Raw genomic sequence first — 23,974 nt, forward strand, 5'->3', positions numbered from 1 at the left:
GATGTGTTCATACCATTATAGATCAATGGTTCAGATGATGTGTTCATACCATTATAGCTCAATGGGTCAGATGATGAGTTCATACCATTATAGATCAATGGTTCAGATGATGTGTTCATACCATTATAGATCAAAGGGTCAGATGATGTGTTCATACCATTATAGATCAAAGGGTCAGATGATGTGTTCATACCATTATAGATCAATGGTTCAGATGAGGTGTTCCTACCATTATAGCTCAATGGTTCAGATGATGTGTTCATACCATTATAGATCAATGGTTCGTACCTCAGAATGTCACCCGTCGAAGGGCAGTGAACTGTGAGAGAGAGAGACAGAGAATACAGAGATAGAAGGATGAAAATAGAATTTGACTGACAAGACAGTGGGAGGGCATGAATAAAGAAATCATTGACTTTCTTTGAGTCCAGTAACATCTGTGCCTGGACTCCAAACTGATATTCTTCATTCCACAATGATGAAAGGGACTATATCAGTTTGGATTCTAGGTTAGCGTCATCCATAGAGAGCTTGTTCATCCTTGATCAAACTGCATGCGTCCACCAGGCTAGCTAAGCAGAAGCATGATAGGAAAAACCGCCAACCGAAAAATTATGTTTCCCTCTGTTAACTCAGTAACAGCTTTAGAATATTGAGGTCATTTGAAAACATTGTTCAACCTAATGGCCAGTGACAGAAAGTCACAACAGAAAAAAAGAACAGCACAACAGAGAGAGAAAGGAAACGCATCTAAAGGCAGCAGGGTTGGCCAGGGCAACATCGTCAAGGGAATTCTGCCACTCAGAGTTCCAAACCAAAGCATTTAAAAACAGGAAGCCAATTAAGCTAGTTCAATAATGCAGAACAAGATTCAAAGAGGCAAAATCAAAGGGATTTTTTGTTCTGAAAAACATATATATAAACTCTTCAGAGCTCCACAGGGAGCCTGATGCAGTCACCTCAGCTAACCTGTCCCTCTGATCAAAATGGCAGTAAGTAAATAAACAGTAAACAGATGACATTACATAGAAAATGAAATGTTAAAAACGGTTATATTTTGAACATTCAAGAAAAACTCAAAATGTGTTCTTTGCCAGGTTAGTTTGCTCATGTCTAAATACACTATATTGTTATAGCAGCACTTACATCTCCAGATCATTTGCAGGTTCATAAAGAAATGGAACAGATACATGCCGCACACCATCCCAGAACATTTAGCAGTTCACAAACATTTGACAAAAACTGCAATGCCAAGTACTGCATGGGGAGTGATATTCCCCGTGCAGCGCTTTTTCTTTCTGTGCCATCAAAAATAAATGTCACCCTTAATGTTTCCAGCGGGACTAGATGTAAAGTGGAATATTGCTACAGAGGATTTGTGCTTGAGTCAAATGTTTTCCACACTACACTCAGCGGCCAGCCACTGTTCTAGCCCAACTCATAATTGAACGCTACCAGACATGTCATAAATCAAAATAAAAAACTGTAGATAACCTGCATTGACCCGATCTACACTGAAATGCAGCATTTGATTGCTTTCTACCCTCAGCAACTAGTATGGGGTTACTGTTGGTTAAGGTTATGGGGACAGGGTAGGGAGACCTGATCCTGAACTAGGTATTAACAACAGAAAGAGTTAAGTACACAGCACAGTGCATATAAGATGTCTCGGGTGGATAAGTAACAGGAACAGTTTCTTCACTATCAAAAGGTTGACTTGAATTTTCATCAAGGAGGTACAGGTGGAGGTGGAGGTTGAGGCTGCTGGGGCTGTGGCGGTGGGTCCTGGGTTGATAGGTCCTGGGGCTGCTTGACCTGGGCACCAGAGGGTTCACCAGTAGGTTGACAACCAGTCTGTTTCTCTGTGTCTGATGCTGTGCTGCCATCTCTGCAGGGGCACCGACACTGGCATGACTCTCCCTGTCTGATGATGATGACAGGCAGACGCAGGCCTAGCTGTTGCAGAGCTGTCCCTAGAACACAAGACAGAGGGCACGTCAAATAACGGTTTTAAAAAGTCATACATCCATAAAAATTGTACAGTGCAACAACCTCACAGATACGGTCTTGTAGGTAGCATTACAATATCTACAGCTCTGCAACTGATAATGTTTAGCGATCAAATTCATTGAAATTATCAAAATGTAGAATACTAGTGTAAAAAGCACACCTAAATACATCAGAGGTTTATATCGGTAAATATAACAAAGTAAAAGATGAATCTCAGTAAATTACCTGTGTTCCCTCCCATAGGTATTGCTGTGGTGAAATAGAGCTTCTCTTGTGTCGAGCCACTGTGTTGTTGCTGAAATTCAACAGGACAAGAGAAGACAGCATGTTCAGCATATGATTAACAGAACGCCAATGCCTCGTGGCTAAAAAGAGGAAAGTTTCATTAAAACAACTGATGGTCAATGAACAGCTGGACTGGATGAGAGCCAGCAGGCCAGTGATTGGACAGTCCCTCTCCATAGCCTAATGAAAAGGTCAGTGATTGGACGACCCTCTCCATATTCTAATTAGCTGGCTTTACTGCACTCCAGGTTTCAATAAATCATCTAGAATAATGACACCAATAAATATGGACAACAAAAAGATCAATTCATAAAAAATGTGCCTATAAAAACATGAAGGAACGTGATATTATTAGACCAACATCTGCTAGCAAACCTAAATGTATTAGCTGTTATAATATATATATATACACACACACACACACACACACACACACACACACACACACACACACACACATATATATATATATACACACACACACAAAAGTGTGAGGACACCCCTTCAAATTAGTGGATTCGGCTATTTCAGCCACACCCGTTGTGTGGTAGGCCACACAAGCTCACAGAACGGGACTGGTGAGTGCGGAAACGCGTAGCGTGAAAAATCATCTGTCCTCGGTTGCAACACTCACTACCGAGTTCCAAATTGCCTCTGGAAGCAACGTCAGCACAAGAACTGTTCATCGGGAGCTTCGTGAAATGGGTTTCCATGACCGAGCTGCCGCACACAAGCCTAAGATCAACATGCGCAATGCTAAGCGTCATCTGGCTTGGTGTAAAGCTCGCCACCATTGGACTCTGGAGCAGTGGAAACGCAATCTCTGGAGTGATGAATCAAGCTTCACCATCTGGCAGTACGACAGATTAACCTAGGTTTGGCGGATGCCAGGAGAACGCTACCTGCCGCAATGCATAGTGCCAACATTTTGGTGGAGGAGGAATAATGGTCTGGGGCTGTTTTTCATGATTCGGGCCCCTTAGTTCCAGTGAAGGGAAATCTTAATGCTACAGCATACAATGACATTCTAGATGATTCTGTGCTTCCAACTTTGTGGCAACAATTTGGGGAAGGCCCTTTCCTGTTTCAGCATGACAATGCCCTCGTGCACAAAGCGAGGTCCATACAGAAATGGTTTGTCGAGATCGGTGTGGAATAACTTGACTGGTCTGCACAGAGCCCTGACCTCAACCCCATCGAACACCTTTGGGATGAATAGGAAAGCCGACTGCAAGCCAGGCCTAATCGCCCAATAATCACTAATGCTCTTCTGGCTGAATGGACGCAAGTCCACGCAGCAATGTTCCAACATGTAGTGGAAAGCCTTCCCAGAAGAGTGGAGGCTGTTATAGCAGGAAATGGTGGACCAACTCCATATTAATGCCCATGAATTTGGAATGAGATGTTCAACGAGCAGGTGACCACATAGCTTTGGTCATGTAGTGTAGCTTATAACGGGCCTAACTTGTAATAATTATAATAACGTATTAGTAACTTGTTAATGATGACTTACTAAAAGCTGTGTCTGTGTGTCCCGCTGCCTCTGGTCATTGACACTGTTAAACAGCCACTGGAGGTTCTGTGTGGACAAGGTCAGGGGCTGGAGGGTACTCTGGGCAGGGACAGTAGGAGGAGCAAAGTGCCCCAGGGAAAGGGGTGTTAGTGGGGCCTGGATGGAGGAGCTGGGGGGTGGAGGGTATGGGCCTGGTTGCGAATAGATGGAAGGCGTCTCAGCTGGCTGTAGTAGTAGGCTCTGGGTGGAGCCTGGTTGTGAATGGAGGGTGGTGGTTGGCTCTAGTAGGAGGCGCTGGGTGGAGCCTGGTTGTGAATGGAGGGTGGTGGTTAGCTCTAGTCGTAGGCTCTGCTGTGGAAGGAGGCTCTGGTTGGTTGGCTGTGGTAGTAGGCTCTGATTGGAGCTAGGTTGGTAATAGACGGATGCGGCTGGCTGTTGTAATAGGCTCTGGTTGGACAGCTGTTCTGGATTCACATCATGTTGAGTTATTTCACTGATCATGGGAGAGACAGCGACAGGAACTGGACAGGGTTCACCAGGGGTGAGGACAGCGATGGGCTGGGGTACAGGACAGGGTTCACCAGGGAGAGAGTCAGAGGGGGCAGGACAGGTAGAGATAAAACAGGGAGATGCTTCTGGGAGCACCACGGTTGGAGGCGGGTTCTCCAAACTACATGAGGGCACTGCCAACGACGACACACCTGGAGAAAATAGGGGAGAGGAAATAAGGGGTTTGAAGGGCTAAACAGGAGACAAGTCATTTAGATGACAAAGCACTGGTGGTGTTCACCACAACATAGTACAGTACTCACCCTGTGTCTGGGGCTTGTCTTGAAACAGCAACTCAAACATCAGATCCAGGGCATCAGACTGCCACAGGGACAAGACAGCAGCAGAGTAACGTTAGAAAAGCCAGCCTACAGTTGCCTTGACCAAAACAAATACAGTGCATTCGGAAAGTATTCAGACCTTGACTTTTTAAACATTTTGTTACGTTGCAGCCTTATTCTAAAATGTATTAACTGATTTTGTTCCCTCATTAATCTACCCACAATACTGAATAATGACAAAGCAAAAATATTTTTTTGCAAAGTCCTTAAAAATAGAAATCTGAAATACCATATTTACATACAATACCCATCAACAGTTTGGACACACCTACTCATTCAAGGGTTTTTATTTATTTATATTTTGACTATTTTCTACATAATAATAGTAGAAGACATCAAAGCTATGAAATAACACATATGGAATCAAGTAGTAACCAAAAAAGTGTTAAACAAATCACATTATATTTTATTTTTGAGATTCTTCAAAGAAGCCACCCTTTGACTTGATCACAGCTTTGCACACTCTTAGCATTCTCTCAACCAGTTTCATGAGGAATGCTTTTCCAACAGTCTTGAAGGAGTTCCCACATATGCTGAGCACTTGTTGGCTGCTTTTCCTTCACTCTGCGGTACAACTCATCCCAAACCATCTCAATTGGGTTGAGGTTGGGTGATTGTGGAGGCCATGTTATCTGATGCAGCACTCCATCCTCTCCTTCTTGGTCAAATAGCCCTAACACAGCCTGGAGGTGTTTTGGGTCATTGTCCTGTTGAAAAACAAGTGATAGTCCCACTAAGCGCAAACTAGATGGGATGGCATATCGCTGCAGAATGCTGTGGTAGCCATGCTGGTTAAGTGTGACTTGAATTCTAAATAAATCACAGACAGTATCACCAGCAAAGCACCCGCACACCATCACACCACCTCCTCCATGCTTCACGGTGGGAACCACAAATGCGGCATCCGTTCACCTACTCTGCGTCTCACAAAGACATGCAGTTGGAACCAAAAATCTCCGATTTGGACTCATCAGACCAAAGGACAGATTTCCACTGGTCTAATGTCCATTGCTCGTGTTTCTTGGCCCAAGCAAGTCTCTTCTTCTTATTGGTGTCCTTTAGTAGAAGTTTCTTTGCAGCAATTCGACCATGAAATCCTGATTCAGTCTCCTCTGAACAGTTGATGTTGAGATGGTGTCTGGTATTTGAACTCTGAAGCATTTATTTGGGCTGTAATCTCAGGTGCAGTTAACTCTAATGAACTTATCCTCTGGGTCTTCCGTTCCTGTGGCGGTCCTCATGAGAGCAAGTTTCCTCATAGCTCTTGATGGTTTTTGCGACTGCACTTGAAGAAACTTTCAAAGTTTTTGACATTTTTCAGATTGACTTACCTTCATGTCTTTGCTTATTTGAGCTGTTCTTGCCATAATATGGACTAGGCCTTTTACCAAATAGGGCTATCTTCTGTATACCACCTCTACCTTGTCACGACACAACTGATTGGCTCAAACACATTAAGAAGGAAAGAAATTCCACAAATTAACTTTTAACAAGGCCCACATGTTAATTGAAATGCTTTCCAGGTGACTACCTCATGAATCTGGTTGAGATAATGCCAAGTGTGTGCAAAGCTGTCATCAAGGCAAAGGGTGGCTACTTTGTAGAATCTGAAATATAAAATAAATGTTGATTTGTTTAACACTTTTTTGGTTACTACATGTGTGTTATTTCAAAGTTTTGATGTCTTCACTATTATTCTACAATGTACAAAAAAGGTACAAATAAAAACACTGGAATGAGTAGGTGTGTCCAAACTTTTGACTGGTACTGTAAGTATTCAGAACCTTTGCTCCGTGACTCATAATTGAGCTCAGGTGCATGCAGTCTCCATTGATCATCCTTGAGATGTTTCTAAAACTTGATTGGAATCCACCTGTGGTAAATTCAATTTATTGGACATGATTTGGAAAGGCACACACCTGTCTATATAAGGTCCCACAGTTGACAGTGCATGTAAGAGCAAAAACCAAGCCATCAGGTGGAAGTAATTGTCCGTAGAGCTCCGAGACAGGATTGTGTCAAGGCACAGATCTAGGGAAGGGTACCAACACATGTCTGCAGCATTGAAGGTCCCCAAGAAAACAGTGGCCTCCATCATTATTGAATGGAAGAAGTTTGGAACTACCAAGACTCTTCCTAGAGCTGGCCGCCCGGCCAAACTGAGCAATCGGGGGAGAAGGGCCTTGGTCAGGGAGGTGACCAAGAACCCGAATGGTCTCTCTGACAAAGCTCCTGAGTTCCTCTGTGGAGATGTGACAATCTTCCATAAGGACAACCATTTCTGCAGCACTCCACCAATCAGGCCTTTATGGTGGAGTGGGCAGACGGAAGCCACTCCTCAGTAAAAGGCACATGACAGCCCGATTGGAGTTTGCCAAAAGGCACCTAAAGACTCTCAGACCATGAGAAACAAGATTCTCTGGTCTGATGAAACCAAGATTGAACTCTTTCGCCTGAATGCCAAGTGTCACGTCTGGAGGAAACCTGTAACCATCCCTACTGTGAAGCATAGTGGTGGCAGCATCATGCTGTTGGGATGTTTTTCAGTGGCAGGGACTGGTCAGGATCGAGAGACAGATGAACAGAGCAAAGTACAGAGAGATCCTTGATGAAAACCTGCTCCAGAGCACTCAGGACCTCAGACTAGGGCGAAGGTTCACCTTCCAACAGGACAACGACCCTAAGCACACAGCCAAGACAATGCAGGAGTGGCTTGGGGACAAGTCTCTCAATGTCCTTGAGTGGCCCAGCCAGAGCCCGGACTTGCACCCAATCTATCATCTTTGCAGAGACCTGAAAATAGCTGTGCAGCGACACTCCCCATCCAATCTGACAGAGCTTGAGAGGATCTGCAGAGAAGAATGAGAGAAACTCCTCAAATACAGGTGTGTCAAGCTTGTAGCGTCATACCCAAGAAGACACAAGGCTGTAATCGCTGCCAAAGGTGCTTCAACAAAGTACTGAGTAAAGGGTCTGAACACTTACGTAAATGTAATATTTCCATTTTTTATTTGTAATAAATTAGCTAACATTTCTAACAACCTGTTTTTGCTTTGTCATTATGGGGATTTTTTATTTATCTTTTCATCCATTTTAGAATAAGGCTGGGAAAAGTCAAGGGGTCTGAATACTTTCCGAAGGCACTGTATTTATATTTACATTACCATACAGTATGAACAACATTGACATGTATAGTTAGACCAGAGACATGGCTGTGGTCTCTAATAGCGTCTATATAGCCAATAGCATAGTGCTAGCTGTATGCATGTCTTTAAGACATGCATATTGAATGGTGATATATTGATTCAGACTCAGTGTGTGATATTGAAAATGTGGAAAGAAAGAGGTACAAAATGCCTTACATTATTTTCTCTGAGCTGAGAATCAGTGGAAATCAGGCTCATATCACTGAGACATGGGGAACGAGGATTCAAATCCTGTGTTTCAAAACAGGATTATTGATTGATTAAGAGGTGATTAGAGATAACTGCAAGTTGAGAACAGATTTAAACTGGAGAAAAATAGAGCAAATGTATTGATTGTATTGATATTGGATCAGTAATAGACTTGACACATACAGTGCCTTGCAAAAGCATTTATCCCCCTTGGCGTTTTCCTATTTTGTTGCATTACAACCTGTAATTTAAATTGATTTTTATTTGGATTTCATGTAATGGATATACACAAAATAGTCCAAATTGGTGAAGTGAAATGAAAAAAAATACTTGTTTAAAAAAATTCAAAATCCCCCCCCCCCTATCTGTCCATTGGACCACTTCAAGCCATACACTCCACAGAGTTGTGCTTTACGGAAGAGTGGCCAGAAAAAAAAGCCATTGCTTCAAGAAAAGAATAAGCAAACATGTTTGTGGTTCGCCAAAAGCATGTGGGAAACTCCCCAAACATATGGAAGAAGGTACTCTGGTCAGATGAGACTAAAATGTAGCTTTTTGGCCATCAAGGAAAACGCTATGTCTGGCGCAAACCCAACACCTCTCATCACCCCGAGAACGCCATCCACACAGTGAAGCATGGTGGTTGCAGCATCATGCTGTGGGGTTGTTTTTCCATCGGCAGGGACTGGGAAACTGGTCAGAATTTAAGGAATGATGGATGGCGCTAAATACAGGGAAATTCTTGAGGGAAACCTGTTTCAGTCTTCCAGAGATTTGAGACTGGGACAGAGGTTCACCTTCCAGCAGGACAATGACCCTAAGCATACAGCTAAAGCAACACTCGAGTGGTTTAAGGGGAAACATTTAAATGCCTTGGAATGTCCTAGTCAAAGCCCAGACCTCAATCCATTTGAGAACCCATCCAACTTGAAGGAGCTGAAGCAGTTTTGCCTTGAAGAATGGGCAAAAATCCCAGTGGCTAGATGTGCCAAGCTTACAGAGACATACTCCAAGAGACTTGCAGCTGTAATTGCTGCAAAAGGTGGCTCTACAAAGTGTTGACTTTGAGGGGGTGAATAGTTATGCACGCTCCAGTTTTCAGTTTTTGTGTCTTATTTCTTGTTTGTTTCACAATAAAAAATATTTTGCATCTTCAAAGTGGTAGGCATGTTGTGTAAATCAAATCAAATGATACAAACCCCCCCAAAAATCCATTTGAATTCCAGGTTGTAAGGCAACAAAATAGGTAAAATGCCAAGGGGGGTGAATACTTTCGCAAGCCACTGTATGAGACAGAAACAGATTAAATGTGTCATTGTCAAAGCATCATTAAGTGCCATTTTCAGTCACATGGTGGGAGGACTCACCTCTGAGAGAGAGTGGCTGTCAGTGATGTCAGCTGACGGTCCAGGGTCGTGACCTTTGATGTTGTCCCTAAGGCTGTTGGAGGAGCTTAGGGAGTTATCACCGTCTGTGTCCACCTGAAGGAGGGGTGGCTCGCCTAGGAGAAATAACACACACACACACACATTACTTTTATTGGTCTCTCTTATACAGCAGCCGACCTTGTTGCTTCCAGACACATAATTTGAGAAATAGTCCCAGCTTGGAGATAGAAAGGTAATTGCATCCACAACTCTTAGCCTCATGGTTGAAGGTGAGAGGATATAGAAATACTGTCAGCAATATACAAGACCATGCATAATGACAAGGAACATTAGTAACATGACTATGGTGACAGACTTTTTAGTGCCTTGAGGCCTGTGTTTTTTGGGGAAAAGGGCAAGGAGGTTCAAGCCACTAACGTTGTCTGAGAAACAGGCACGCACAGACAAGCAGTTCTGCATCTTACCAATGGAAACTTCCAGTGGGAAGCCAACCAAACAGCTGACCATGTTTCCTCAGCCTCTGAAATCAATGTGAGTTTACAGATGTCTCCATGCATTCACAGATCACATGCAATGGTTAACTAAAGAGACCCCATCTGATACTCATAGCTCCTCGAAGGGAGGAATAGTTTGTTGGGTTCTCTGGTATCAGAGGAACAGGCTAGAAAGACAAATGACAGACAGTGTTATAGTCAGAATGTAGTGTGAGAGCAAACAAGTATGTATGTGTGTATATTTGGAGAGAGAGACAGAGAGAGAGAGAGAGACAGAGACAGAGACAGAGACAGAGACAGAGACAGAGACAGAGACAGAGACAGAGAGAGAGAGAGAGAGAGAGAGAGAGACAGGGCCCCAGAGGAAGCAGCAGTATTAATAGCTGTGTTCTTCACCACCAAGCTCCACCACAACAGCAGCAATCAGACTTGGATTCAAATAGTATTTGATTTACTACAAATACATGAGCGTTTGCTTGAGCCTGGCTGAAGCGCCAGATTGATGGGGTTTGGACTTTTGGGACTGTTTTGTGTGTGTGCGTGTGTGCGTGTCATTATGCAGTCAGTGTTGTCAATGGGTAGTGTCTCTACTCTACATTCCATGCCATAGCATGTATCTGCTACATTGAAGCCATCCTCTTATGTGTGTGTGATCTCAGCACTCTGCTGGATGTGGATAAATAGGCTCACCAGGATTCACTGACAGGGCATTAGGAAAATAAATGGGCCAATAAGAATCTGGGGAGATGAGCGGTTGTAAGGCCTATCTACTGGGCTGAAATAAACTCTGATGTTTTCAACACACACACACACACACACATACACATAGTAGAGGAAGCCATACTCCATTAGGAATACTCAGTAAAGCGTAGCGGGGAGGAAAGAGAAGTGCTACAACGTATTGTTGTATCTGAATCTCTGGACAAACGGTTTTCAACTCTTCCTAGTCTTATTTCAAAATAAACAGGGTTTGAGCTAAAGGAGCATGTTATGTATCCCCACTCTCTCCGCACAATTCCTGTTATACACACCTGTACCTGTGTGTCCCAGGAAGTGTGTTTGGAGATGGTCACTAGAGGTGAAAGTCTTGTAACAGCCAGGATTATCACACCTGGGGAGAAAACAACACAACATTTGGTTATTTGTGTCCATTTATGCATGCATTCATTTGTTCATTCAACCCACTGAAAACTTGTGAGCTCACCTGAAGGGCTTCTCCTTGGAGTGTGTCCGGATGTGTTTCCTCAGGTCACTCAGGGTGGTGAAGTACTTGGTGCATCCATCTGACTCACAGTTAAACGTGTTCCCTGTGTGCAGTCTCTGGTGGGCTTTTAGCCTGCACATCAACACAATCACAACAGATGGAATTGACACAGCTGATGTTTGCAGTTCAGCACACCAACAGATAGTCACAGAGCTGTGGCTTTACTTGGGGTCAGCATACCAAAGGCCACTAGGATATGTTCATTAACTTTGAGGTCGGGGGGGGGTCAGGAGAGTGCCGAACTTATGACTGATGAAACATCACGTGACACTTCTCTTATTCCATGGCAGGAAGACTACCCCCTTTGATTTGATTTTGATTTGATTACAATCGTTTGACTACGATTGCTTTCAGTTGACAATTTTGGTGCCAGTGGGCCTGGAAATAATCTATTAAGAAAAAATGTGGGGAGGCAAGACAGCTAGGTTGGAGTACCTGCTCTGCCTATTCAATGGTTTGGAAAACACTGGTCTAACTCTTACCTGTACAGTGTGTTGTAGGCCTTCTCACAGCCCTGTTGATCACATTCGAAGGGTTTCTCCTTGGTGTGAACGCGGACGTGGATCTTCAGACTGTAGGAGGTGAGGAAGGCCTTGTCACAGCCCAATTGGTTGCAGACAAATGTGTATTCTCCTCTGTGTCTCTTCTGGTGGGTCCGCAGGTTCCCTGCTGTGCTGTAGGTACGAGTACAGTCCTTGTATAGACACTGGTAACGCTTCACCTGCAGAACAGACAGTTTATATAACAACTCTTTGCCTATGTCGAAAAGATGGAACACCGCCACATACATAAACATACGCTTAACATGTAAGAAGTGTTCATGGCAATTACCGGTACGTAACACTTGACAAGCATTACATCAAGTCTGGAAATGAATTAGCTGTATTGGTTTATATGAGAAGATTGAAGTGCACATGTATGAATGAGACCTAATTAGCTTCACAGAAAGAGAACCAAGAGGCTGTAGAGCATAGAGAGCAGTGAAATATTCCTCTCATCTCAACATCTGCAGAGAACTTGAGATAATGACTCATTGGTTCTGGATGGGAGAGGCTGATGAGGGAAAACAGAAGCTTCAGAGCTAGTTCCCGGGATGGCCCAATTTCACCGCCCCAAACCAATCCCCTCTCCTGTCTCTTCCTCTCACTCACTTCATCATAACAGTTGGCTTGTCGCCTTCACAGAACATGGTGCTGCTGCTAACCTAGCATTGTCTATTTTCTCAGTGATGATGTGACTTTTTAATGACATCTTACTCCCTTCCATGTTCTACACTCTTAGAAAAAAAAAGGTGCTATTCAGAACTTAAAATGGTTCTTCGGCTGTGCCCATAAGAGAACCCTTTGAATAACCCTTTTTCATCCCTGGCAGAACCCTTTTGGGTTCCATGAAGAATCCTCTGTGCAAAAGGGTTCTATCTACATGGAACCCAAAAGGATTTTACCTGGAACCAAAAAGGGTTCTCCTATGAGGACAGCTAAAGAACATTTTTGGAACCCTTTTTTCTTAGAGTGTATATGTAATATGCCAAAGAGGGTCTGTCAGTTATTCACAGATTGAGAATGCACATCATATGACATCACATGTGTGAGCCTGACCAACCCGATGTAATGTTTACCCTAAGGGTTGATGCCTACACTCTCAACATGGTGTAATTTAAAAGAATACTACAAATGGCTCTGCCTAGCTATAGCCTTGCAACATCCTTCAGGACATAATGGCTGGGACATTAAGAACACCTGCTCTTTCCATGACAGACTGAACAGGTGAATCCAGGTGAAAGCTATGCTCCCTTATTGATATCACTTGTTAAATCCACTTTAATCAGTGTAAATTAAGTGGAAGAGACAGGTTAAATAAGTTTTAAGCCTTGAGACATTGATTGTGTATTTGTGGTATTCAGAGGGTGAGTAGGCAAGACAAAAAAATGTAAGTGCCTTTGAACATAGTACGGTAGTAGGTGCCAGGCACACCGGTTTGTGTCAAGAACTGCAATGCTGCTGGGGTTTTCACACTCAAGTTTCCTGTGTGTATCAAGAATGGTCCACCAACCAAAGAACATCAAAGGGGGGGTTCAACTCAATATTAGGAAGGTGTTCCTAATGTTTGGTATACTCATTCTATGTGAATGAGCAACGGCGCCTCTCCTCCTCACAACCAGGATACCAGGAGCGTGTTTTCCGGACAACATGTCCAAATAAATACAGAACATGCTCAGATATCAAAACAGGCTTATGTGCAATTTTTGTTTAATGCACCATAAAAGACAGAACAAAATTACAACCAATATTATGGTTAAACTCAAATACAGTAATTGATTTAAAAATATATATATAATTGAGAAATTATACAAATGGCACAATCCTTGTAAATTATATCATAAATAGGACTGGTGGAATTCTGTCACACAAACAATTAACAAAAATATATGGACATTTTTGCTCTATCCAAAATTACAACCAACTGATTGCAGCATTACCGCAAAAATGGAGGAGGCAAGTAGAAAGGGGAGAAGGTAAGGAACTTGTCTGTCGGCCCTGCATTAAAGACCAAAATTGTTTAAAGACAATTGTGATAAATAAAAAAAGTATACCAGTTTAATTTTTAAGGACCAAAAAAATGACAACTGTGCCATATAGATTGGAAAAGAGTTGGGAAAAGATTTGCGATGTACCGATTCCATGGCACATTGTTTATGAACTGATACACAAAACACCGGATTCAAAAGGTCAATTTTTTCCAATTAAAATTATAATACAAAATTCTTGCAACCAATATAATGTTATATACAGTGCATTCGGAAAGTATTCAGATCCCTTGACTTTTTCCAAATTTTGTTACGTTACAGCCTTATTCTAAAATTGACATAATTGTCTAAGCACACTACCCTATAATGACAAAGGAAAAACTGGTTTTTAGAACATTTTGCACATTTATAAAATAAAAACCAGCCTCGAGTCTTCTTGGGTATGACGCAAGAAGCTTGGCACACCTGTATTTGGAGAGTTTCTCCCATTCTTCTCTGCAGATCCTCTCAAGCTCTGTCAGGTTGGATGGGGAGCGTCGCTGCACAGCTATTTTCAGGTCTCTCCAGAGATGTTCAATTGTGTTCAAGTCCGGGCTCTGGCTAGGCCACTCAAGGACATTGAGAGACTTGTCCCCAAGCCACTCCTGCGTTGTCTTGGCTATGTGCTTAGGGTCATTGTCCTGTTGGAAGGTGAACATTCGCCCCAGTTTGAGGTCCTGAGCACTCTGGAGCAGGTATTTATCAAGGATCTCTGTACTTTGCTCCGTTCATCTTTCCCTCGATCCTGACTAGTATCCCTGCTGCTGAAAAACATCCCCACAGCATGACGCTGCCACCACCATGCTTCACCGTAGGAATGGTGCCAGGTTTCCTCCAAACGCGACACTGGGCATTGAAGCCAAAGAGTTCAATCTTAGTTTCATCAGACCAGATAATCTTGTTTCTCGTGGTCTGAGAGTCTTTAGGTGCCTTTTGGCAAACTCCAAGCGGGCTGTCATGTGCCTTTTACTGAGAAGTGGCTTCCATCTGGCCACTCTACCATAAAGGCCTGATTGGTGGAGTGCTGCAAAGATGGTTGTCCTTCTGGAAGGTTCTCCCATCTCCGCAGAGGAACTCTGTCAGAGTGACCATCGGGTTCTTGGTCATCCCTCTGACCAAGGCCCTTTTCCCCGATTGCTCAGTTTGGCTGGGCAGCCAGTTCTAGGAAGAGTCTTGGTGGTTCCAAACTTCTTCCATTTAAGAATGATGCCACTGTTCTTGGGGACCTTCAATGCTACAGCAATTTGTTGGTACCGTTCCCCAGATATGTGCCTCGACACAATCCTGTCTCGGAGCTCTATGGACAATTCCTTCGACCTCATGGCTTGGTTTTTGCTCTGACATGCACTGTCAACTGTGGGACCTTATATGTCCAATGAATTTAATTGACCATAGGTGGACTCCAATCAAGTTGTAGAAACATCTCAAGGATGATCAATGGAAACAGGATGCAACTGAGCTCAATTTCTAGTCTCGTAGCAAAGGGTCTGAATACTTATGTAAATAAAGTATTAAAAAAATATATATATATATAAATTTGCTAAACTTTCTAAAAACCTGTTTTTTCTTTGTCATTATGGGGTATTGTGTATAGATTGATGAGGGAAAAAAATATTTTATACATTTTCGAATAAAGCTGTGATGTAACAAAATGTAGAAAAAGTCAAGGGGTCTGAATACTTTCCCAACGCACTGTATATGGGGGATACAACCATCCCAGCTCGGCAGATTTTGCTGCAAAAAGACAATCATTATATCACTTGTTTTGGTACTGCCCATATGTAGCTTGTTTTTGGTCGCAGGCATAGTATGTAGTTTGGGGGTGCTGCTTATATTTTAATTGTATTTTCAAGGGGGGTGCTGAAAAAATATTTTTCCCAGCGCTACAGATGCTACATCGGTCCACTAATACAGCACTATTAAAGTGGAACTAACAGAATTTTAGCAACTTGAAATCTTATTCAAATCTGTTCATATACTCCCCAGGAAGAATATGACACCTTTTAAACATTAATCAAGCACTTAGATATGGTCATTTTCACATTTTCATAAATTCTTAGAATGTTTGGGAATTACGTATACTAACGCATTTGTGAAAATTCTACAGCAATATAGAGCGGGAAAGTGGCCGTGCATTTGGACAATTAATAGACACTGTAGTAAATGAAACCTAATAAAAACATATGTCTCGTCCAAGACCGGAGTCTACGTAGACCGGTGCGCCATAGCCAATCCGAGCTACAGTACGCCTTTATGTAAACAAGCCATTTGCCACACACTGGACTGTGTGTTTATAGGCAGTTGAAACAGCACAACTTTAAATCATTAGAACGCATTGGCCAAAAGCCACAAAATACACCTAAATGGATATCTGCAGATACAGTACCTGTCAAAAGTTTGGGCACACCAACTCATTCAAGGGTTTTTCTTTACTTTCACTATTTTCTACACTGTATAATACTAGTGAAAACATCAAAAATATGAAAAAACACACATGGAATCATGTAGTAGCCAAAAAAAAGTGTTAAACAAATCAAAATATATTTATATTTCAGATTCTTCTAAAATAGCCACCCTTTGCCTTGACAGCTTTGCACACTCTTGGCATTCTCTCAACCAGCATCATGGAATGCATTTCAATTAACAGGTGTGCCTTGTTAAAAGTTAATTTGTGGAATTTCTTTCCTTCTTAATGTGTTTGAGGCAATCAGTTGTGTTGTGACAAGGTAGGGTTGGTATACAGAAGATAGCCCTATTTGGTAAAAGACCCAGTCCATATTATGGCAAGAACAGCTCAAATAAACAAAGAGAAATGACAGTCCATCATTAATTATTTTAAGACATGAAAGTCAGTCAATACGGAACATTTCAAGAACTTTGAACGTTTTCTTCAAGTGCAGTCGCGAAAAACATCAAGTGCTATGATGAAACTGGCTCTCATGAGGACCGCCACAGGAAAATAAGATAAGTTCATTCGAGTTACCAGCCTCAAATTGCAGCCCAAATAAAGGCTTCAGAGTTCAAGTAACAGACACATCTCAACATCAACTGTTCAGAAGAGACAGTGTGAATTTTATTTATTTATTTCACCTATATTTAACCAGGTAGGCCAGTTGAGAACAAGTTCTCAATTATAACTGCGACCTGGCCAAGATAAAGCAAAGCAGTGCGACAAAAACAACAGAGTTACAAACAAACGTACAGTCAATAACACAATACAAAAAATATATGTACAGTGTGTGCAAATGTAGAAGAGTAGGGAGGTAAGGCAATAAATAGGCCATAGAGGCGAAATAATTACAATTTAGCATTAACACTGGAGTGATAGATGTGAATCAGTCCTTCATGGTCGAATTGTTGCAAAGAAACAACAACTAAAGGACACCAATAATAAGAAGAGACTTGCTTGGGCCAAGAAACACGAGCAATGGACATTAGACTGATGGAAATCTGTCCTTTGGTCTGATGAGTCCAAATTTGAGATTTTTGGTTCCAACCGCCAGGTTTTTGTGAGACGGAGAGTAGGTGAACGGAATCTCTGCATGTGTGGCTCCCACCATGAAGCATGGAGAAGGTGTGATGGTGTGGGGGTGCTTTGCTGGTGACACTGTCTGTAATTTATTTAGAATTCAAGGCACACTTAACCAGCATGGCCACCCCAGCATTCTGCAGCGATACGCTATCCCATCTGGTTCACGCTTAGTGGGACTATCATTTGTTTTTCAACAGGACAATGACCCGTCACACCTCCAGGCTTTGTAAGGGCTATTTGACCAAGGAGAGAGATGGAGTGCTGCATCAGATGACCTGGCCTCCTGTTATGGGAATTTGATGAATAATGACTAAATTATGTATACATTTAACGTAGAATTATAACTAACAGAATTATATCCTGTCTGATGAATCATGTTTGTCCATAAGAAAGAGGGACTGTTGGTAGGCAAGGAACTGTGGCAGACAACTTGTGACCACTGTGAAACTGATAACAGCGATGGAAGTCTCCCCACCCAGGGAGGGGAAAGACCTTGGGCTTGTAGTAGATTGTATAACAGGTGGCGGACAATGTATGAGAAGAAGACTTGTGAACTATGTTGCCATTGTATCTGAGAAGAGGGACGTTTATGACGAAATGTGAGGTATATAAACCAATGTACCGGAAATGATAGGGAGAACGTTCCCGTAAATAAACATTTGACTATTGTAGACTGGGCCTCTGTCTGTTTTTATTTCTATCAGTATCCTACAAATCCTGATATAGCAGACTGAGTAATTTAATTGAATTGGTTAAAGAACATGAAAACTTAATTATCCTAACACCTCCACAATCACCCGACCTCAACCCAATTAAGATGGTTTGGGATGAGTTGGACCGCAGAGTGACGGAAAAGAAGCCAACAAGTGCTTAGCATATGTGGGAACTCCTTCAAGACTGTTGGAAAAGCATTCCAGGTGAAGCTGGTTGAGAGAATGCAAAGAGCGTGCAAAGCTGTCATCAAGGCAAAGGGTGGCTACTTTGATAAATCTAAAATATATTTAGATTTGTTTTACCCTTTTTTGGTTACTACATGATTCCATATGTGTTGTTTCATAGTTTTGATGTCTTCACTATTATTCTACAAGAAAACCCCTTGAATGAGAAGGTTTCCAAACTTTTGACTGGTACTGTATGCACCCAAGCTAACTGGCTAAAGTTGGCTAGCTTGTTAGATAGCCATTTCCAAAAATAAATGAGAGCACCTCACTGACCATTTTACTCGCCGTAGCAGAGCTGGTTAGGCTCATTCGTGACTAACTATTACTTTTTTTGCCTACAGTGTACTGACACCGTTCATATCTAGCGGGTGTTGCGCCTTCGTAAATTCATCAGTTATTCTACGCTCTGGCACACTCAGACGAGAGTGCTTTGAAATCGGAGTAGATAACCAGAGTGAATTTGCGAAAGCAAGAGATATGCTAACTGGATAACAGTTGTTCAAGTTCTTGCTTGCTAACCAAATGACACCTGCATCTCTAGCTGTGTATAGCCAGCGTAAAATGATATGAGTGGAAAAAGTCAGTCACTCACCCACTACTCCAATTACATTACATCCTCCTAGCAGCTAGCTATCTAGCTAACGTTAGCCTCCATGTTTTTAGCTGACTACATAAATAGATACGCTAGCCTATTAGCCATGTTATGACTGACAATAAAATGCAATAAAATGCAAATGAATTACTTAAAAATCATACAATGTGATTTTCTGGATTTTTGTTTTAGATTCCGTCTCTCACAGTTGAAGTGTACCTATGATAAAAAATTACAGACCTCTACATGCTTTGTAAGTAGGAAAACCTGCAAAATCGGCAGTGTATCAAATACTTGTTCTCCCCACTGTATATAGTATGTATAAGCTGGAAGTAGAAGTCTAAGCATTGTTGTCCATTAGTTTACTCTAATTAGGGGAGGGGTGGTAGGTTTAGGGGAAAATAACAAAGGAGGAAAATATATTTAAAAATATATATAAATAAAAAATTATATATGGGGGATTGGAAATGATGCATTGATAGATTGTGGCTTCTATCTACAATATTAAAGCTGATCTACCCCATAATTATATATTTTTAAACTGTCTTATGTGACCAACTGGGGTTGAAACGGGTTAGCCCGCTGAGCCAAAGCCTTGGCATTAGCTCAAGGAGCTAACACAAGTCTTCAGGTCTTTGGATATAAAGGCTTACCTCGCTGTGGTGGGTATCTGGGCACTCAGAGTGTAGTGTGATGGTGGCCCCCTGGATGTGCCGGGGCATGGGTGTGGAACCAGGGTTGATGGTGAACTGGATCTGGTCCTGGGAGATGGTGTGGTGGATGTACCCCTGTGACATGGCCTCCCAGTGGTCTTCCAGACCTCCACGGTCCTCCGTCTCAAATCCCTCGTCTAGATACATCATCAGGTCTTCTTCTTCCTCTTTATTGTCAGTTGTAGAACCCACAGGGTCTTGCTCAATCATCACGGTGGTTCTGTCGTACACTGTGTCCAGACTGTGCACACCAGAGTCCAGTGTAGAGGGCAGCAGTAACCTGTCCCATTGGTCCCAGTTGACAGTAACCATCTTCCTGGACACATTGTCCTCTTCAACCTCCCGACTTGTCTTGTCCACCTCTTCCTCAAAGAGCATGGTCTCATTGGATTGGACATTCATCCTCATGCATGGTAACAAAGGTGCACACACACTAACTGGTTTGCCACTGAAAGGAGAGAGGAAGAGAGGGGAGAAAATGTATCAATCAGTTGAGGCTCCTCAGTTAATTTCATAAAAATACCAATTGTAAAACATTTAAAAAGTTATCATTTTCAGATAAAACTATACTAAATATATTCACATCACCAAATAACAGTTTAAAACACACCATTTTGCAAAAAAGGCCTACAGTAGCCTCAACAGCACTCTGTAGGGTCGCACCATGGTGTAGCTGGAGGACAGCAAGCTTCCGTCCTCCTCTGGATACACTAACTTCAATACAAAACCTAGGAGGCTCATGGTTCTCACCCCCTTCCATACACTTAGACAGTAATTATACAACTTCCAGAGGACGTTCTCCAACCTATCAGAGCTCTTGCAGCTCTGATGCAACTGACATGTTGTCCACTCAAAGGATCAGAGAATTATTCTAGTACTGAAAGCATAAACTACAGCTAGCACTGCAGTGCATAACATGTGGTGAGTAGTTGACTCAAAAAGAGAGAAAGACAATAGTTATACAGTTTTGAACAAATTAATTTATTCCAAAATGAAGAAGCAAGAGAGAAAGATAATAATATTTTTTCACTTTCAGTTTTACTGCTAGCAAATGCAGCTAGCTAGTTTAACCTACTCAAACACCCTGCTCAAACAGAGGGATGCTATGTTTGCTATGCTGGCTATGACTAGCCAACACAACATTGGAACTCTTCCAAGTCAAGGTATTGTGGCAGATGGCAGGGAGAGGTGAGGGGAGTGGTGATTGAAGGAAGATGTCTTGCAGCCCGCTGACTCCACCCCCGAGCCTTATATGGACTTCTTGCCCCAACGAGGCAAGCCGGTGGATCATTAAGCCATTGAGAGCTTGGGGATAAAAGAAGAAGCGGGCTGCACAAAGAGGGAGAGTGCTGAGAGGGAAACGTGTGTTATGGAGAGTGTGAGAAGCGGAAGAATTCTCCTGTACGATTACCTGTTGCGAACTGGTTGCTGGATCCCCCTTTCCCACCGTGTGCAAATATACCTAATAAATTCCCCATTTGCATTCTTGTTGTGCTCCCTGTACGTGTTTGGTTATTGAACTTGGTGATGTGGAAACCTTACACACTTGAGCGTGCTACAGTATGCTTTTGGTTCTTAATCTATTGCCACCGGGGCCCGCCGGTGTAAGTGTTGTGTTGGCTCCCGAGTGACGCAGCGGTCTAAGGCACTGCATCTCAGTGCTAGTGTAACGGATGTGAAATGGCTAGCTAGTTAGCGGGTACGCACTACTAGCGTTTCAATCAGTTACGTCACTTGCTCTGAAACCTAGAAGTAGTGTTGCACCTTGCTCTGCAAGGGCCGCGGCCTTTGTGGCGCGATGGGTAACGATGCTTCGTGGGCGACCGTTGTTGATGTGTGCAGAAGGTCCCTGGTTCGCTCCCGGGTCGGGGCAAGGGGATGGTCTAAAGTTATACTGTTACATTGATGCTGTTGACCCGGATCACTGGTTGCTGCGGAAAAGGAGGAGGTTGAAAGGGGGGTGAGTGTAACGGATGTGAAATGGCTAGCTAGTTAGCGGGTACGCGCTACTAGCGTTTCAATCAGTTACGTCACTTGCTCTGAAACCTAGAAGTAGTGTTGCACCTTGCTCTGCAAGGGCCGCGGCTTTTGTGGAGCGATGGGTAACGACGCTTCGTGGGCGACCGTTGTTGATGTGTGCAGAGGGTCCCTGGTTCGCGCCCGGGTCGGGGCGAGGGGACTGGTCTAAAGTTATACTGTTACACTAGAGGCGTCACTACAGACACCCTGGTTCGATTCCAGGCTGTATCACAACCGGCCACGATTGGGCGGCGCACAATTGGCCCAGTGTCGTCTGGGTTTGGCCGGGGTAGGCCGTCATTGTAAATAAGAATTTGTTCTTAACCGACTTGCCTAGTTAAATAAAGGTTCAAATATATATATTTTATTAAAGTGATAAACTGCTTAATGACTAATGCATGATCATAGCAGGTTTACTAACGCATTAGTTCTATTAGCTATGTTGACTATGACATTACTTTAGCTAATATGGTGACTATGTAGGCTGTTGTGTTGTGCATTGATGTCCAAAAGCGAAGGGGAAAGGTCAGAGGGGAGTGCAGAGATGCGAGAAGGAATACAATGTGGCTGCTATGAAAGTGAACCGTGAATACGCGTGATTCATTCAGACGATTTTGTTGAAAAATATTTCTTAAACGGAAGCAAATGGAACGGGGATAAACATACCCGAATTTGTCCAATAAAAAAAAAACTCTTGTTTGCAACTGTTGGGCTAATGATTACACCCTAGATCGCTAGATGAAGGCGTTATTGAATGTGTCACTGTCTGTACATTCGTCACTGTCAGTCTCCTCATAATTCTCTCTCCACCTGTGTGCACCTACCATGTAAACTTTCATTCATAGGCTAGGTTGTAGCAACCTCATGATGTGTATAGGGAAAACTGGAGAATCGTGTAGTAGCCTAAACCTATCGATGTTACACTGAACTGGGTGAATGGAATATGAATGACAGTCGTCCGATGTGCTGTAATAGAAATAAGGCCATGCTCATGAAAAGTAAAAATCGTCCTCCCTCATCTTAAACAGCACCGACCGCCACTGGTTTCAAGTAACAGTAACCCATCATGAGAAATACATACGCATTAATTTTTGCACATAAAAATGAGAAACATACTATTGGTTAAACGTACTTTTGGTTAAACAGTTTGAAACCACAGTAGCCTAATACAAAGTCAACGACATTCTTGGCATTCCTCGGTGAGCTCTAGCTATCATCAAAACTATTTGACTTGTTGCTAACGTTACTAGCACTCACTCAGCAGACTCAACACATAAATGTTGCCATGTTTCAATAACAATTCCAAACTACTCACCGTTTTGAAAGTTCACCACGTAAATGCAGTCAAGAACAACTACAAGGTCATCAAAGTATTTATAAAATGTCTTCCGCTTTGTTTACCCGTACTCAATCACCAATTCCTCCGTTGTTACAATGTTGCAACATCGTAGTTACCCTAGCAGCCTACTTATCCAGCTTCCTCTTTCCGCCCAGAATTAACTCACTCAACCGTGAAATAAACTACAGGTAACTGCCAAAATAAAGGAAACACCACCACGAGCCAGAACGCTTCAAGGCACCCTGGCATAGATTCTACAAGTGCTTGGAACTGTATTGGAGGCATGCGGCATCATTCTTCCACGAGCAAATCCATAACTTGGTGTTTTGTTGATGGTGGTGGAAACCCCTGTCTCAGGATCTGGTGACTGAGATGGCCATGGCAATTGGTTTACGTCGTTTTTATGCTCATCAAACCATTCATTGACCACTTGTGCCCCGTGGATGGGTGCATTGTCACCCTATAGCCGGCGGCATAGCCATGGTAGCCAAAATAATTGCCTGCCTAGCAATTTATACATGACCCTAAGCATGATGGGATGTGAATTGCTTAATTAACTCACGAACCACAACGGTGTGGAAGCACCTGGTTTCAATATACTTTGTATCCCTCATTTACTCAAGTGTTTCTATTATTCTGGCAGTTACCTGTACAGCCATAGCTCTGGGATAGAAGTGTGCTACAGCGCCATCTTGTGAATATTCATAATTTCTGACCACTACTCTAACAGGCTTTTAAAGGTTTAGCCAAAGCTACACTGCACACCATCTGAAATACCTATTTTTGTAAACCTGACAGTGATATAACCCTGATTAAATACGTAGAAATATAAGGATCAACATAGTTGAGGTATGAGTTTAATTGTCTGAGTAGAAATAATTGTTTACAGTAGTTGGTTAGCTGTAGGCCTACTATCCCCTGGCAGTAACCCCCACAGAAGAACAGCCCACTCAAACCCATGACCCCCCCCTTCCCCCATAAAGCTGGGAAAAACATATGTTTTATTTTCACAATACCTAATATTCACAGGTCA

The 23,974-nt window shown here is 42.7% G+C and overlaps 1 protein-coding gene across 2 annotated transcripts; it reads right to left on the bottom strand.

Annotated features, from left to right (window-relative positions):
* Positions 1 to 1,035: 1,035 nt before the first annotated feature.
* On the bottom strand, positions 1,036 to 23,072 carry LOC120027466 (metal regulatory transcription factor 1-like). Of its 2 annotated transcripts, XM_038972410.1 has the most exons (11): positions 22,918 to 23,072; positions 19,524 to 20,031; positions 11,722 to 11,960; positions 11,180 to 11,311; positions 11,007 to 11,086; positions 9,461 to 9,594; positions 8,061 to 8,135; positions 4,621 to 4,678; positions 3,809 to 4,509; positions 2,236 to 2,305; positions 1,036 to 1,973 (listed from the first exon to the last, which is right to left on the bottom strand). In XM_038972410.1, exons 2-11 carry the CDS (start codon positions 19,989 to 19,991, stop codon positions 1,729 to 1,731), a joined length of 2,202 nt encoding a protein of 733 aa, XP_038828338.1. In that variant the 5' UTR covers positions 19,992 to 20,031; positions 22,918 to 23,072; the 3' UTR covers positions 1,036 to 1,728. The 2 variants fall into 2 exon arrangements, with proteins under 2 accessions (XP_038828338.1, XP_038828339.1); XM_038972411.1 differs by lacking the exon at positions 8,061 to 8,135.
* Between the last annotated feature and the right edge of the window lie 902 nt (positions 23,073 to 23,974).

The sequence above is a fragment of the Salvelinus namaycush genome, chromosome 32 (genome assembly GCF_016432855.1).
Source record: "Salvelinus namaycush isolate Seneca chromosome 32, SaNama_1.0, whole genome shotgun sequence".
Taxonomy (NCBI): Eukaryota; Metazoa; Chordata; class Actinopteri; order Salmoniformes; family Salmonidae; genus Salvelinus; species Salvelinus namaycush.

What these genes read in the sequence shown, in the direction of transcription:
- LOC120027466 (XM_038972410.1), bottom strand. Translation starts at nt 19,991, where the DNA reads ATGAGGATGAATGTCCAATCCAATGAGACCATGCTCTTTGAGGAAGAG. An exon ending in GCCTACAACACACTGTACAG is followed by an intron (nt 11,312 to 11,721) that starts GTAAGAGTTAGA and finishes GTTGATGTGCAG; the next exon opens with GCTAAAAGCCCACCAGAGAC. An exon ending in TCCAAGGAGAAGCCCTTCAG is followed by an intron (nt 11,087 to 11,179) that starts GTGAGCTCACAA and finishes TTTTCTCCCCAG; the next exon opens with GTGTGATAATCCTGGCTGTT.